The sequence below is a fragment of the Ambystoma mexicanum genome, chromosome 7q (assembly GCF_040938575.1).
Source record: "Ambystoma mexicanum isolate Mex_15411 chromosome 7q, UKY_AmexF1_1, whole genome shotgun sequence".
NCBI lineage: Eukaryota > Metazoa > Chordata > Amphibia > Caudata > Ambystomatidae > Ambystoma > Ambystoma mexicanum.
In genome coordinates this window covers 943,362,498-943,376,055 of record NC_090941.1, presented here as the reverse complement: position 1 = coordinate 943,376,055, position 13,558 = coordinate 943,362,498, and the positions used below count along the sequence as shown (strand labels likewise).

General features: G+C 45.8%; 1 protein-coding gene across 4 annotated transcripts in view; it reads left to right on the top strand.

Annotated features, from left to right (window-relative positions):
* ALG8 (ALG8 alpha-1,3-glucosyltransferase) overlaps window positions 1–13,558 on the top strand; it is a 496,629-nt gene that overhangs the window by 395,320 nt on the left and 87,751 nt on the right. For all 4 annotated transcript variants that reach the window (XM_069639932.1, XM_069639934.1, XM_069639935.1 and 1 more), the window contains one exon: window positions 6,931–7,070. In XM_069639932.1, coding sequence (XP_069496033.1) covers window positions 6,931–7,070 — 140 coding nt within the window. The remainder of the gene's footprint in view (window positions 1–6,930; window positions 7,071–13,558) is intronic.

Sequence of the window (13,558 nt, the reverse complement as noted above, 5' to 3'; positions counted from 1 at the left end):
CGGATCGATTACATGCAATTAAAGCTTACGTCGACAGCGGTGCCATCGGCAATTATGTGGATCATGAAATGGTTTTGAGGATGAATCTAACTCTTTGTCCCAAGGCTGTAAAGGACGTCATTACTACGGTGGATGGTACGGAGATAGCCTCCGGGCCAGTAACGCATACCACTCAAGAAGTGACGCTAGTAAGTCAAGATGGACACCATGAGAAGATCGTGTTCGATGTGATCAAGGCCCCTCAGTTTCAGATTATTCTAGGAATACCTTGGTTAGAGAAACACAATCCTCTGATCGATTGGCGAGCAAGAACGGTCCAGTTTCCAGAATGTGTCTCTACTTGTCACCCTCCACCTGGTGTTGCACTGGCAGCAATTTCTTCAGAGACTCCCCAGTTACCTCCCGAATACCTAGAATACCAAGATGTTTTCCGGAAGGATCAGGCTAACTCTCTACCTCCTCATAGGTCTTATGACTGCCAGATCGACCTGATACCTGGATCTACTCCTCCTTGTAGTAGAATTTATGCCCTCACCGAGCCTGAGAACCTTCACCTTCGACAATACCTGGATCAATACCTGGCAAATGGGTTTATTCGTCCCTCCAAGTCCCCTGCTTCTTCAGCTTTGTTCTTCGTTCCAAAAAAGGAAGGAGACCTTAGAACTTGTATAGATTATCGCTCCCTGAACCAGATCACCGTTAAGAATAGATATCCGTTACCTTTGATCCCTGAACTCCTGGACCAAGTCAGAAAAGCATGCATATATACAAAGCTGGATCTTAGAGGAGCTTACCACTTGGTACGAGTAAAAGAGGGCGATGAATGGAAGACGGCCTTCCGCACCAAGTATGGGCTATTTGAATATCAGGTCATGCCCTTCGGACTTTGTAATGCCCCGCCGCCTTTCAATATTTTATGAACGATGTCCTCAGAGAGCTCATAGATGTGTGTGTTGTTGTTTACATTGACGACATCCTCGTTTATTCTTCATCGGAATCTGAACATCGGAAACACGTGAAAATGGTCCTCGAAAGATTGCGTCAACACAAACTTTTCGCTAAGTTGGAAAAATGTGTTTTCAACGTGACTGAAGTTGAATTCTTGGGATTCATATTATCACCTGGCGGAGTGCGTATGGATTCAAAGAAGGTCGATGCAGTTCTCAAATGGCCATCTCCATCCTCCGTAAAAGGTGTGCAAAGCATGTTAGGCTTTGCTAACTTTTACCGCAGCTTTATCCCCGAATTCTCTCGAATAGTCCAGCCCATCACTGCCTTGTTAAAGAAAAACAAACGTTTTGAATGGTCTACCGAGGCGGAACAAGCTTTCCAGGATTTGAAGACTAAATTTATCTCTGCACCAATCTTAAAACACCCTCGCCCCGAACTCCCCTACATCGTGGAAACTGATGCTTCAAGCCTTGCCATGGGGGCAGTTCTATCACAAAAGGACCCGGTAACCAATCAGTTGCATCCCGTGGCATTTTGGTCCCGCAAATTCTCGCCTCCTGAAATCAATTACACGATTACTGACAAGGAACTTCTGGCTATCAAGTCTGCCTTTAAGGCTTGGCGGCATTATCTGCTGGGGGCCTGACACACTGTTACTGTGATTACGGATCACCGAAACCTGCAATATTTGAAAACTGCAAAAGCCCAATCCTCTAGACAACTCCGTTGGGCATTATTCTTTGCCGAGTTTGACTTCATAATTACCTATCGACCTGGTACAAAAAACGGTAAAGCTGATGCCCTTTCTCGGATGGGAGTGGAAGAACACTTGATCAACCCTAAACCTGTACCAATCATTCCCGAACAAAGAATTCTGGGTGTAATCGCCACAGAATCCATAGAGGAAGTTAAGGATAAAGCCAGGCAACTTGTAACTCCAGCAGACATACAGAATTGGCATCTGCAGGGAAAGGACTTTGCAGTAAAGGACAACTTATTGTATTTCCAAGAACGATTATACCTACCCAGCACAGATTTACAGAAAAAAGTAATCTCTTGTTATCACGATTCTTTAATGGAAGGACATCCCGGTATGGCCAAGACCTCAGAAAAGATCAAGCGCTACTTCTGGTGGCCGTCTTGGAAAAAAGATATCGGAGACTTTATAATGTCCTGTGGAGTATGCGCCCAAAACAAGAGTCAAAAGGAAAGACCAGCAGGCCTCTTACGCCCTATTGACATCCCACCTCGCCCTTGGCATACGCTTTCTATGGACTTCATCACCGATCTACCTCCATGCTCCGGATACAATACGATTCTAGTAATCGTGGACTTATTCTCCAAGATGGCGCATTTCATTCCGCTCAAAGGCTTGCCAACAGCAGCAACTCTGGCTCGAGATTTTCTCGAAAACATCGTCCGACTGCACGGTTTTCCTTCGGTTCTAATTTCGGATCGAGGTAGTCAATTTATTTCTCATTTTTGGCGAAGTTGCTGTCGGTCGGCTCAAATTGATGTGAGACTGTCGACCAGTCACCACCCTCAGACCGACGGACAAACCGAGAGGACCAATCAAACTCTGGAACAGTATTTACGCTGCATGCTGCAACAAACTGAAAAAACTTGGAAAGACATCCTTTGGATAGCCGAATATGCCTACAATAACTCTGTCCATTCGGGAACTGGGAAAACCCCGTTTTTTCTTTTGTACGGCAGTCACCCTCGAACCTCGGAGTTGGATCCCCTCCAAGATCTTGAAACACCAGCAGTAGACTACCTGCATTCTACAATCACCCAAGCCTTTAAGGAAGCTGTTTCTCACCTTCACAGGGCTAAAGAACAATACAAGAAAGGAGCAGATCAACATCGGAAGGAAGCCCCTCAATATCAAGTAGGGGATCAAGTCTGGTTATCCACCAAATATCTACCTCTAAAAGGGCCACGCACATTCAACCCAAGATACCTTGGTCCCTATTCCATCACTACCATAGTAAACCCAGTAGCGGTCAAGTTGGACTTGCCCCCGCACATGAAGATACATCCGGTCTTCCACGTCTCTCTATTAAAACCCGTGCAACCACAAACCCGACTAACCAAATCTCCAAAACCTATCCTAGTTGATGGAGAACTCGAGTTTGAAGTCAAAAGCATTCTGGACTCCAAGATCTCCAAATCTAAACTATTCTACCTAATTGACTGGAAAGGCTACGGCCCCCAAGAGAGATCCTGGGAACCTGCTGAATATGTCCACGCTCCTCGCCTAATCAAAAGATTTCACCGAACGTTTCCTGACAAGCCAAAACCCCCGGAGAAGCCCGTTTGGGAGGGGCCTTGAGGGGGGTACTGTCATGATCTCTGCTTCCAAAAGGTCAGGGTTTTCCCAACTCCCTTGGAAGCAGATCCATAACCCAGGTTCCGAGTGCCAACCAGTCCCAATTGGGACCTTTTGGACCCAGTCCTGGCGCCAGTGGCACCAGGCTCATAAATATGCCCAGTCCCAGCGCTGGAAGCGCCGGGCTCATAATGCTTGGGTGGACTTACCTGCAGCAGACCATGCTGCTTACTTGCCTGCCAGTTGAGTCTCTGATCCTCTTCTGTTTGGAACTACTTTTCCTGTTGGGTGGGGCAGGAGCCACTCCCTAGATTCAGAACACTGGAACTCTTCTGGAATGCAGGAACTCTTTTCTTACCTAGGCGTGGCTGTGGAAGGAGACACCTAAGCACTACAGGAGGCTATTTAAACCACACCCGATGGATGAATCTTGCTTTGCGTTATTCTGCATCCTCAGCAGCAGAACGCTCATCGTGTCTTCTGCATCTGATCCTGGGCCTAAGGAAAAAGGCTTACCATTCTGAATCCAGTCTTCAGCAACACCTATAAAGACAAGAAAGAACAGGTTAGCATTACGGTCTTCAGTGACAGCTCTTCACTTACCTGGTCCATCGGCTGTCACCAACGCCTCGCGCTGCATTCCGGCATCTGAAAGACAAAGGCTTACCTACTCTTCGTGCGCTCCGGAGGTCTTCACAATGCATTCCGGCATCTGAAAGACAAAGGCTTACCTACTCTTCGTGCGCTCCGGAGGTCTTCACACTGCATTCCGGCATCTGAAAGACAAAAGCTTACCAACTCTTCGCACGCTCCGGAGGCCTTCGGCGCTGCATCCCGCATCTGAAAGACAAAACAAGGTGCGTTTAAAGACATTGGGGAACTTTAATACTCACGTGCCATTACTCCTTTCCACATCTAACCCAGTGGGTATTCCGGCACCCTGCAGCCGCCCCGAACTTGTACCTGCAAAATAAAAAAACAGTTAGAGCGCATCGTGAAGCAGGCAACAAGCGCTTACTTACGTGCTTCCAGGCGCTTCTATTCATCACACGGGCTCCATCTTCAACTCACTTCAGCCCGCCATCCGCCATCGCCGGAACCCTGCAAAACAAGAGACATCATTACTAAAGATTTTAAAGACATTAGAATTACTCGAAACTTACCGTTCGTGCAGTAAACGACGGACAGCAGTCCTCTGAAGTCAAGAGGCCGGCTCCCCTTATCCAGTGAAGAAACTGGTTACAGCACCCTGCCTCGAGGCAGATGGAGAGCACGGCGTTCACTTACCTAAGACATCTTACCCTTCGAGCCAGACATACAGTGCACAGAGGTCCAGCCCAAAGAGCCAGCCGTGTGTTACACATCACCTTTGAAGATACGGTATATGCCCAGTCAAGACCGGCGCCTCTACGGGAATCAGGTGAGCGTTACACATACACTGATGACCTTATTATCTTTGACCTCACCATCTCGGGGCTAAAATGTGCCATGGGTGTACTGCTTACATATGCCTTAGAACATGATCTCCGGTTGAACGTTGATAAGACCAATCTAATGCACTACTCACAACCTGTGCTGATTCCCACCTTGTCCATAGGCGGTAAAGTCATTGAGCGAGTGCCTTGCTATAAGTACTTGGGAGTGGAATTTACTACAAAGTCCGACTATGTAGAGCTGAGGGAGGTAAGAAAGTGCAAGGCTATCTCTAAATTAAATATGATAGCCAGATGCGTACAATCTGCATCTTGATTTAGCCATAAAGGCATTCTGACCCTCTATAAACAATGTTTTAGTACCTCATTTCTCTATGGCCTGGAGGCACTCACCATGACAGACCTAACATGGCTTAAAATATTAAGATTTTGGCTAAAAATGCTGGGGTTTGGGCTCAGTGTCGCATTTCAAATCCTACGGATTGATTTGGGTGTTACCTCACTCCCCTCTGTGGTTAGTAAAAAGCACTGTATATTATTTCTAAAGTCCTGGAGGGTACCCATAGCCACCTTTTGAAACTGCTGGGTAAATTACCCCTTTCTACCAAACCTGAAACATTAGCGTACTTGGCACTTGGAGACCTTAACAATGCGGGCTGGAAGCCTACGATAGAGGGAATCCTGCAAGTATTGACCGAGAAAGCTACCTTTAAAATTGAGCAATGGGACTGGTCTCAAAATTATACACACTTGGCCACTTTAACTACTTACCATAACCTAATGGAACAACTGGTACATAGTTCATCTTTAGACTTTCCGTAAACGAGAATGTCATCACTGTAGTTCAGTGCTCCTCAAATTGGTCTAATGATCTGTCTGATGGCTTCATGAAAAATTTCTGCACAAGGTTACTTGTTGTTATGTCCGGTATTGTCGTTTCTCGGTCCGGAGCAGGATATTCCAAATGAGGCAAGGTCTTGCCATTCTTGTGGGAGTAGAGACCGCCCAGCATGTCCTAAAGGAGTGCAGAGAACATGGCCTACTATATGTAAGCAGGTTGAGGGCTTATGTCTCTGATCCTAACAATATTAAGTCAGTCATTTTGGTGCTATTGTTTGAACTCAGGCAATAAATCTATGCACCTTGCACTTTTTAGCATTTGGAAGGAGTTACTAAAATATGGTAAGGTGGGACCTATACCAAAAAACGATATCAACTAATCATAAAAAAATTTGAAAAAAAAATTACAAATGTTGTGTTCGACTCCTGCACTGAGCACTTTAATGCGATTTGCTGTGAACATGCTGAGTTGGAGACTCTGCTCTATTCCCCACCTTCTGTGTAGAAAAAGTCCCATGATATATAAGTTATGTCGCTTGAAACTAGTATTAGTACTGTCCTTGGGAATCTGAGAATTTCTACTATGAAACTAATTTTATGAATTTTATCCTATGAATGTTACTTGATAAAGGTTACTCCACAAAATGTTTTCCTGGAATGTAGTCTAGTTTAATATGTTTTTAAGAATTTTGAGTAAGTATATCAGAATGACTGATGGACTGATTGCTCTTTACTTAACTATCTAATAATGTAAGAATTTTATGTGATATGCATAACGTTTGTGCTATGAATTGCCCGTGTATGTATTATGTTAAAGCTCTTGGAGCTATAATCTTAATTAACAATAAATAAAAGAAATCCAAGGCAGTCACAGAAGAAAACATGTCCCATTAAATCTGACTACACAAATTTTGGTGATCACACAATCTTTTCTCATAAATGTATGTATATTATTTCAGAACCACTATGGGGTATTGCTCAATAACTGTCACCACGATTGGATGATCCAGAAACGAAAAACTGATTTCACAGTTGAAAGTAGCATACATTTTTACTATATTTTCTTTGGTCAATTTATGAAGACTCATTATGCTTGTTTAGAAATATAAGGAGGTGCAATTTTCATAGCCCACTTTTAAAGATTACATTTATATATGATGTTTTTGCACTTTCAATGTACAAGTTTTGAAGAATCTGTCATGCAAAAGATATAAAGAAAAACATTGACTCTTATGCTTGTTGTTACTCCGCTGCTTGTGGTTCGATAGAGTGAAACAAAACGCTGTCAGTCGCCAGCTGTAATTTCTTCCCTTGCAGAAGTTCTACTGATGCTACTCTTATCCAAGTTTACTGTAATGTTTCATTCCAATGCAGGTCTAAAACTAAGGTGGATTGATCCTGGGAAGATTCCAAAAGCTTCAATGACTGGAGGTTTAGTTCAGGAATTTCAGCACACCGTTTTGCCATCTGTGACTCCATTTGCAACTCTGATCTGTACTCTCGTCTCTATTCTGGTAATCATAACCGAAACAGACCTATTTTAGTTTCTTGTGTCTTTTAATATGATCCAATTGAGTTCAGCAAACTTTATATTGCAGTGTCAAGAGAGGTCTCCTGAGGCCTATGTTCAAAGCCTAAGGTCACCACTTTCATCTAAGCTGGCATACCGTAACTCAAGTGCTCGTAGCCCACCTAGGGTGGCTGTGGTCGAGCAGGCAATTCTCAGTTCTCCAGAGGTGATTTGCGCAACAGAAATGCAGTATAACAAGTAATTCTTTTAAATAAAGGAATGTGCACATCACGCAAGGTGTTACATATGAATATGTATATAGTAAAACTACTATAGTCAAGAGACAGTTAAGGTGATGAGTTACCACAACAAAACCCTTGAAATTCAGCTGGTGTGTAAGTGAGGCCCATCTTTTTTTTTGTAACGTTTATTAAACTTGCGCAAGGGTACAGCATTCCAATTGATACATCTTAACTCTGCACTCCCCCTTGATGTAATCATGATGACATGTTATAGGCCATTGTGAATCCCTTCTGTGATATCATGGAAGTCCTCATGGGGTTTGCAAGGATGGGTTCCGAGTTAAGATGGTCATCACTCTTAACGAAAGGTTTTTTCACTGAATGTCAAGGCTTTTGTTATACTGTAGTTTCTTTGGGACCTACTTGCCATGGCCTTCGACCGTTGCCACTGTACATGCTGCACCAATGATTTTTTAAGAAGAAAGGCCACAGGCCATGGCCCATAACCCCCTAGCAAAGTTGGGGTCCACTGAACTTTGGCCATTTACTGGCCCACTAGGCATAGCCAATAGCCTCAAGGTCTACTGGCGATGGCTGTGTCAATTATGTTGCGGGGCCATGGCTGTGTCCATTGCACGTGTTGCAAAAATGATTCACAAAGATCCATTGAGCCATGCCTAATAAAGGTGATCAATGTCAAGTTTAAAAGACATTTTGTTCTCCCCCCTTCTTATTCCAGCAATCATTTCCCAGTAATCATTCCCAAGTATGCTGATAACCTAACATTTGCTGATTCCTGCGTTACACTTGAAAATGAAAAAAAAGTCTTTCCTGTCCTCACTGGCACCCCCCTTGCGTCCATCTCCTCGTTTTTTGTCCCCTCCCATTCCCCTCGGTTGTGTTTTTCCTCCCTGACCCTCTCACTTTACACCCTTTCACTCTTCTGGATGTGTGGCACATTTTCTTTTCCGAGCACATCTTGCAATGTTACTGCAATAATCTTGCAAGATTCCTGCAGGATATCCTTGGGATTACAGCGATAAAACGAAAACTTTCTAACCCAAACGGGCTCCCGAGCTAACCTCCAACTCCCCCACTTCACATGTTCTTTTTTTCCCCCATCCCAACCTCTAGCCTGATGTGAATAATCTCTTATAGCATTTTGAGCATTTTTCATTTTCAGATTCCCTCGTTATTATGGTGGGAGTCGCTCACATAGAGCATAAAAATTAACATGATGTTAATGTTAAAGGACATTTGTACAGCGCACTATCACCACCGGAGTGGTCCCCTGGCACTGTGGCAGCTCTGAAAAGGGAAGGGGGTGGGGGGTTAGTGGGAAGGAGCTGGATGAGTGCAAGAGAGCAGTGATGTGGAGACGCAGTACCAAGCTGACAGTCCTGCAGCTGGAAGGGCTCTCAGTATGGCATTCCTTCTCATATATATATATATATACAAGCGGTCAGTGTACCGCGAAACGCGTTGTTTTGTAACCAGGCTTTCCCTTTTTGCTGCACCTTTTTATTAATAAAGAAACATTTGTGCTGCCTGGATTTGCTGTCATGCCTTTTCCTTGCTGAGACTGGATTTCGTTTCTCAGCTGCTCTTGGGAGTGTAATCCATCGAATTTTGCCCTGTCCTAGGGCAATTTTTTTCCTTTTTTGAAAATATATAGGCTGTCATTTTACAATGGCAATTTTGAAGTCATGGAGCGTTAAATGCCACTATGGTTAACATAATGACAGAAGCCCGGGGATTTTTAGAACCGTTTGAATGTGTGCAAACTGTCACACATTATATGCATAACACTTAGTAACGTATTACATTCATACGGAACTGGGATTACCCAACAAACACACACAGTGCATCATCTACGATGACCGAACGCTCCGTATCTCACTCACGTAGGATGGTTTGTTTATATAAACACTGGCATCAATGGCGCCGGCGTGCAAGCTGAGCCGCGGCGGCCGAGAATGATCCTACAGGAAATGTGTAATTTTACTTGGGCATATTAGGGATGGTTTCATGTTGTAACTCGTAAGGAGTATATGCGGAGCAATACTAATGGTGGCCAGTGTTAGGCCCGGAGAGGGCTGGCTGGAATAAGAGCAGACACGCCGTGGAGTAGTATAGGTCTTCCTTTATTCAATACACAAAAGCTTATGTTACCGCGTCACGTGACTCCGCCCAAGTGACACGGTCCTAGTCTCTTAAAGGGACACGGCGGGTGTAACATCACCCTCGGACAAATGTCCTTACAACCCTCTCAACATTCTTCAACCAGCCGAGCTGGCTTCTTCACGGCTCGTTGGGGCCGACTGCTAGTGGCGTCTCCTGGATCCTCTTCTGGTCTCTCTGTCCTCTTTGTTCCTGGGCGAGGCGAGAATCTTGGAGGTGTCCACAGTGTATCTCGCGGGTCCAGTACCATGGGCTCAGGATCTGGGGGTTCCAGTCTCTCATTTCCCTGAGTTGCCATGAGTTTGAACTGGGAGCAGTTCCGAGTTATCTCTCGTTCTTCGTTTTCAGCAGTCACCATAGTTCCTTTGACTGCAGTGACTTGGAGTGGCTGTGGGGCAAACCTTGGGTCAGTCTTCTTGACTGTTGTCTGTTGTACTAGCACTTCATCTCTCACTTGAAAGTTTTTTGGACGTGCTCCTCTTCTTTCATCTGTCTGGATGCGGGTTCGCTCTTTCCAACTTGCTTCCCTCTCTAGGATTTCTGGATCTGTTTCTGGTTTGTTGGTAGGGTGTCGTATGATTCGTGTGTGAACATGAGTTCGGCCGGGGTCCTATTGTTGGCCTCATGAGGTGTGTTCCGGTAGTCTCGAAGCATCCTGCATAAGGCCTGGTGAGGGTCAACGTTTTCTAGTCTGGCTCTTTGCAATGTCTTTTTGATTGATGACATAAATCTCTCGGCCATCTAGGTGTTATTTTCTGATGTTTGAACCCTAAGTGTTTGGCAAAGGTTGCAAAATCATGGCCGCAGAATGGTGGGCCGTTGTCTTACTTAATGACGTTGGGTATGCCCCATTCACTCACGACTTCATCGAAGACGGCTGTGATTTGAGCAAAGGCTGTAGGTGACGATTTCTTTACGATCGGGAATCTTGAGTGTTCATCAATGAACAAGAGTAGGTATTCTCCTGATTCTAGGGGTCCATAAAAGTCTACTGCCACTCTTTCCCACAGGTGTTCGGTATCTGGGTTGGCTGAAGGGGTATCGGCGCCTCAGCTCTGGCCGTGCATTGGCACGCCATGCAGTTCCTTACCCATCGGTCCACTAAAGCGTCGAGGAACGGGAGCCACACGTGGCAGCAGAGTTGTCGTTTGGTGTTGTCCGCTCCTCGGTGTCCCTCATGAGCGGTCTTTATTATGTCTGACCGCAGGGCCGCTGGAATTACTATCCTGCATCCTCTGAGAAGGATGGCTTTATCTTTGACGGCAAGTTCCGTATGAATCTTTGCCAGTCTGTCTAGTTCATCTCGATTTGCATCTGGATGTGTTAGCAGTGACCTCTTGTAGTCCTTCCACTTGTTGTGTCCTGTGAGGTCGATCGCCAGGGCCATGGACGGATAAGCTGCTGAGGCTAGTGCGATGGTTTCTAGTGAAATTGCTGGAGGAAGAGCATTCGTGGTGACATAGCTTATGTACTCTGTCACCTTGTCTTGGCGTAGGTCTTCCTGTTGGATGTCGAGACAGGTAGTCAGCTGGGTTATGTTCACCCCCCGGACGATGTATGATCTGATAATCGTATTCCTGTAAGCGAATGCCCCAATGCTCGATTCTGGGGGGCATTTTAGTTTGCGGATTCCCGAACAGTGAGAGTAGGGCTTGATGGTCCGTGATCAGCGTGAATTTCTTTCCTATTATGAAGTTGTGAAAATGTTCACAAGCCCAAACTGCCGCTAGACTCTCTTTCTCTGGTTGAGAGAATGCAGACTCGGGGGGCGGGGCGCCAGAGCCCTGCTGGCATAGGCCACTACGTGACTCAGGTGGTTGTCAACACTGTTTGTCTGAGCAAGAATGGCACCCAGACCTACCACGATTTCGGTGTGCCAATCTGGATCGAAGTAGGCTAGTTTTCTGACTTCCGCTAGGGATTGTTTGATGGTGTCGAATGCTTCTTCGCATTCTGCAGTCCAAGCGAAGAGTATGTCCTTCTGGAGGAGCTTTGAGTGGTTTAGTGATCGTGGCGTAATGCGGTATATATCTTGCGCAGTATCCCGCAATGCACAGGAATGATCATACATCTGCTATTTGCCTCGGTTCCTGCAGGTGGAATATCGTTGCAACCTTGTCAGGGTCTGGGGTCATTCCGTCAGCAGAGAATATATGTCCAAAAAATGTTAACTTGGTTTTGCTGAACTGCCATTTATCAACATTCCAAGTGAGGCCAGCCTCTTGGATGGCTTTGCATGTGGCACGGAGGGCAACATCATGTTCATCTTTTGACTTTCCGTACACGAGAATGTCCTCACTGTAGTTCAGTGCTCCTCGAATTGGTGTAATGATCTGTCTGATGGCTTCATGAAATATTTCTGCAGCTGATGATATGCCAAAATGTAGGCGCTTGTATCGCAATAATCCATCGTGCGTTGCGAAGGTGGTAATGCCTCTCAAGTGTGGATGGAGCACCATCTGGTGGTACCCTTGATTCAGGTCCAGTTTTGAGAAAAGGGTGGACTTATTTATTTGGACAATCATGTCCTCGATTCGGGTACCTGGGTGTCGTTCACGCTGAATTGCGGTGTTGGCAACTCGCATTTCCACACAGTCTGAGACGTCCTCCGTCTTTCGCCACGATTACCAAAGGAGAGAGCCACGGGGTCGGGCCCGTCGCAGGCTCGATTATTCCATCTTCCAGGAGTTGACAGAGTTCAGCTGACACTGCAGCCTGAAGATCGAAACCAACTCTTTGTGGTTGTTGCGGGACAGGTCGGACTGTGGGATCAATGTGAAGTTTTACTGGGGGTCCTTTTAGTTTTCCTAAGCCTTTGCAGATGAGGGGGAATTCTTTCATGATGGTGTCTTTTGACATCGTCTCTGCATCCGTGTGGCCAGACCGGACGTTAGACACGTACTCTTTCATCTCTGGTGTTGGTTCTGCCGAGAGGATTTTGTCGCCTTCTTGTTCATGTATGTCTATGAGCCCTAGACTGGAGGCAATTCTGTAACTGAGGAGGCACCTTCCCTTGGTCGGGCTACGAACGACATGGATGTGTGTCATGGTGGAGTGGTTGCCATGGAAGAGGCGACGGCCAAATGAGCCAATTGTTTGCAGGGGGGTGGCAGCGCACCATTGATATATCTTTGAGTCGGATGATGTCAGGGCTGGTTTTGTGGGGATCTGGTGGAACTCTTTTTCAGCCATAATGTTAACAGTGGCTCCTGAGTCAACTAGGAAGCAGAATTGTTTTCCTCCTAACACTGGTATCTTGGGTGCTTCACGTGCTTGTCCTTCGTCCATGATAAGGTTGACATATTCGTCATGCGGATAGTGGCCGTATTGATCTGCTTCATATTCAAGACCTTGTGGGTCCACTTCGTAGTGCGCGAGAGGCTCTGGGGGCCCGTCATATTCGTCTCTTATGTGAGATACTTGCTCGTATCCTTCAATTCCTTGTGCTTCCCCTGGAGGGTAGACGTCTTCAACCACTCTGATGTATCTTCTCGGGCTTTGTTGATATGGTCTTGGTTGGTAGGCTTGTGCTTGTGGGCTTCTGTTGGCTATTTTGAACTGGGGGGCAACATGTGGTCTTTGCGTCGGGAATGGTCTGCCTTCCCTACAAACCGATTGAAAGTGTCCTTCTCTGACGCAGTTGCCACATCTCTGGGACAGCGCGGGGCAGGTCCCTGCTTGGGGAAAAGCCATCCCACAGCGGTAACATTGGCGTTGGGTTCTTGGTGTCATTGTGTAATTGGAATTGGGACCTCTTTTGTATTGTTCTGGCAGTATTGGCCTGTATCGCTGCTATCATTTCGTTCTTGTCCTGTTTGCTGGAGGTGGTGCCTGTTATCTGTGTCACTTGTTTTTCAAGCCTTTCTAAAATTCTTGCCATTTGGCTGACTTCTTCAATGGTGATGGGCTTCTTGAGAAGTTGTTTCTTCAGGGTTTGGGATACACATCTTTCGATCACTGTCGTATAGCCTCATCTAGTGAGAAGGCATTGAACTGGCAGTTCGCTCCTTTTATTCGTAGGAGGTGATGAACCTGTCCACGGTTTCGTCTTTCCTTTGTGTGCACTGGT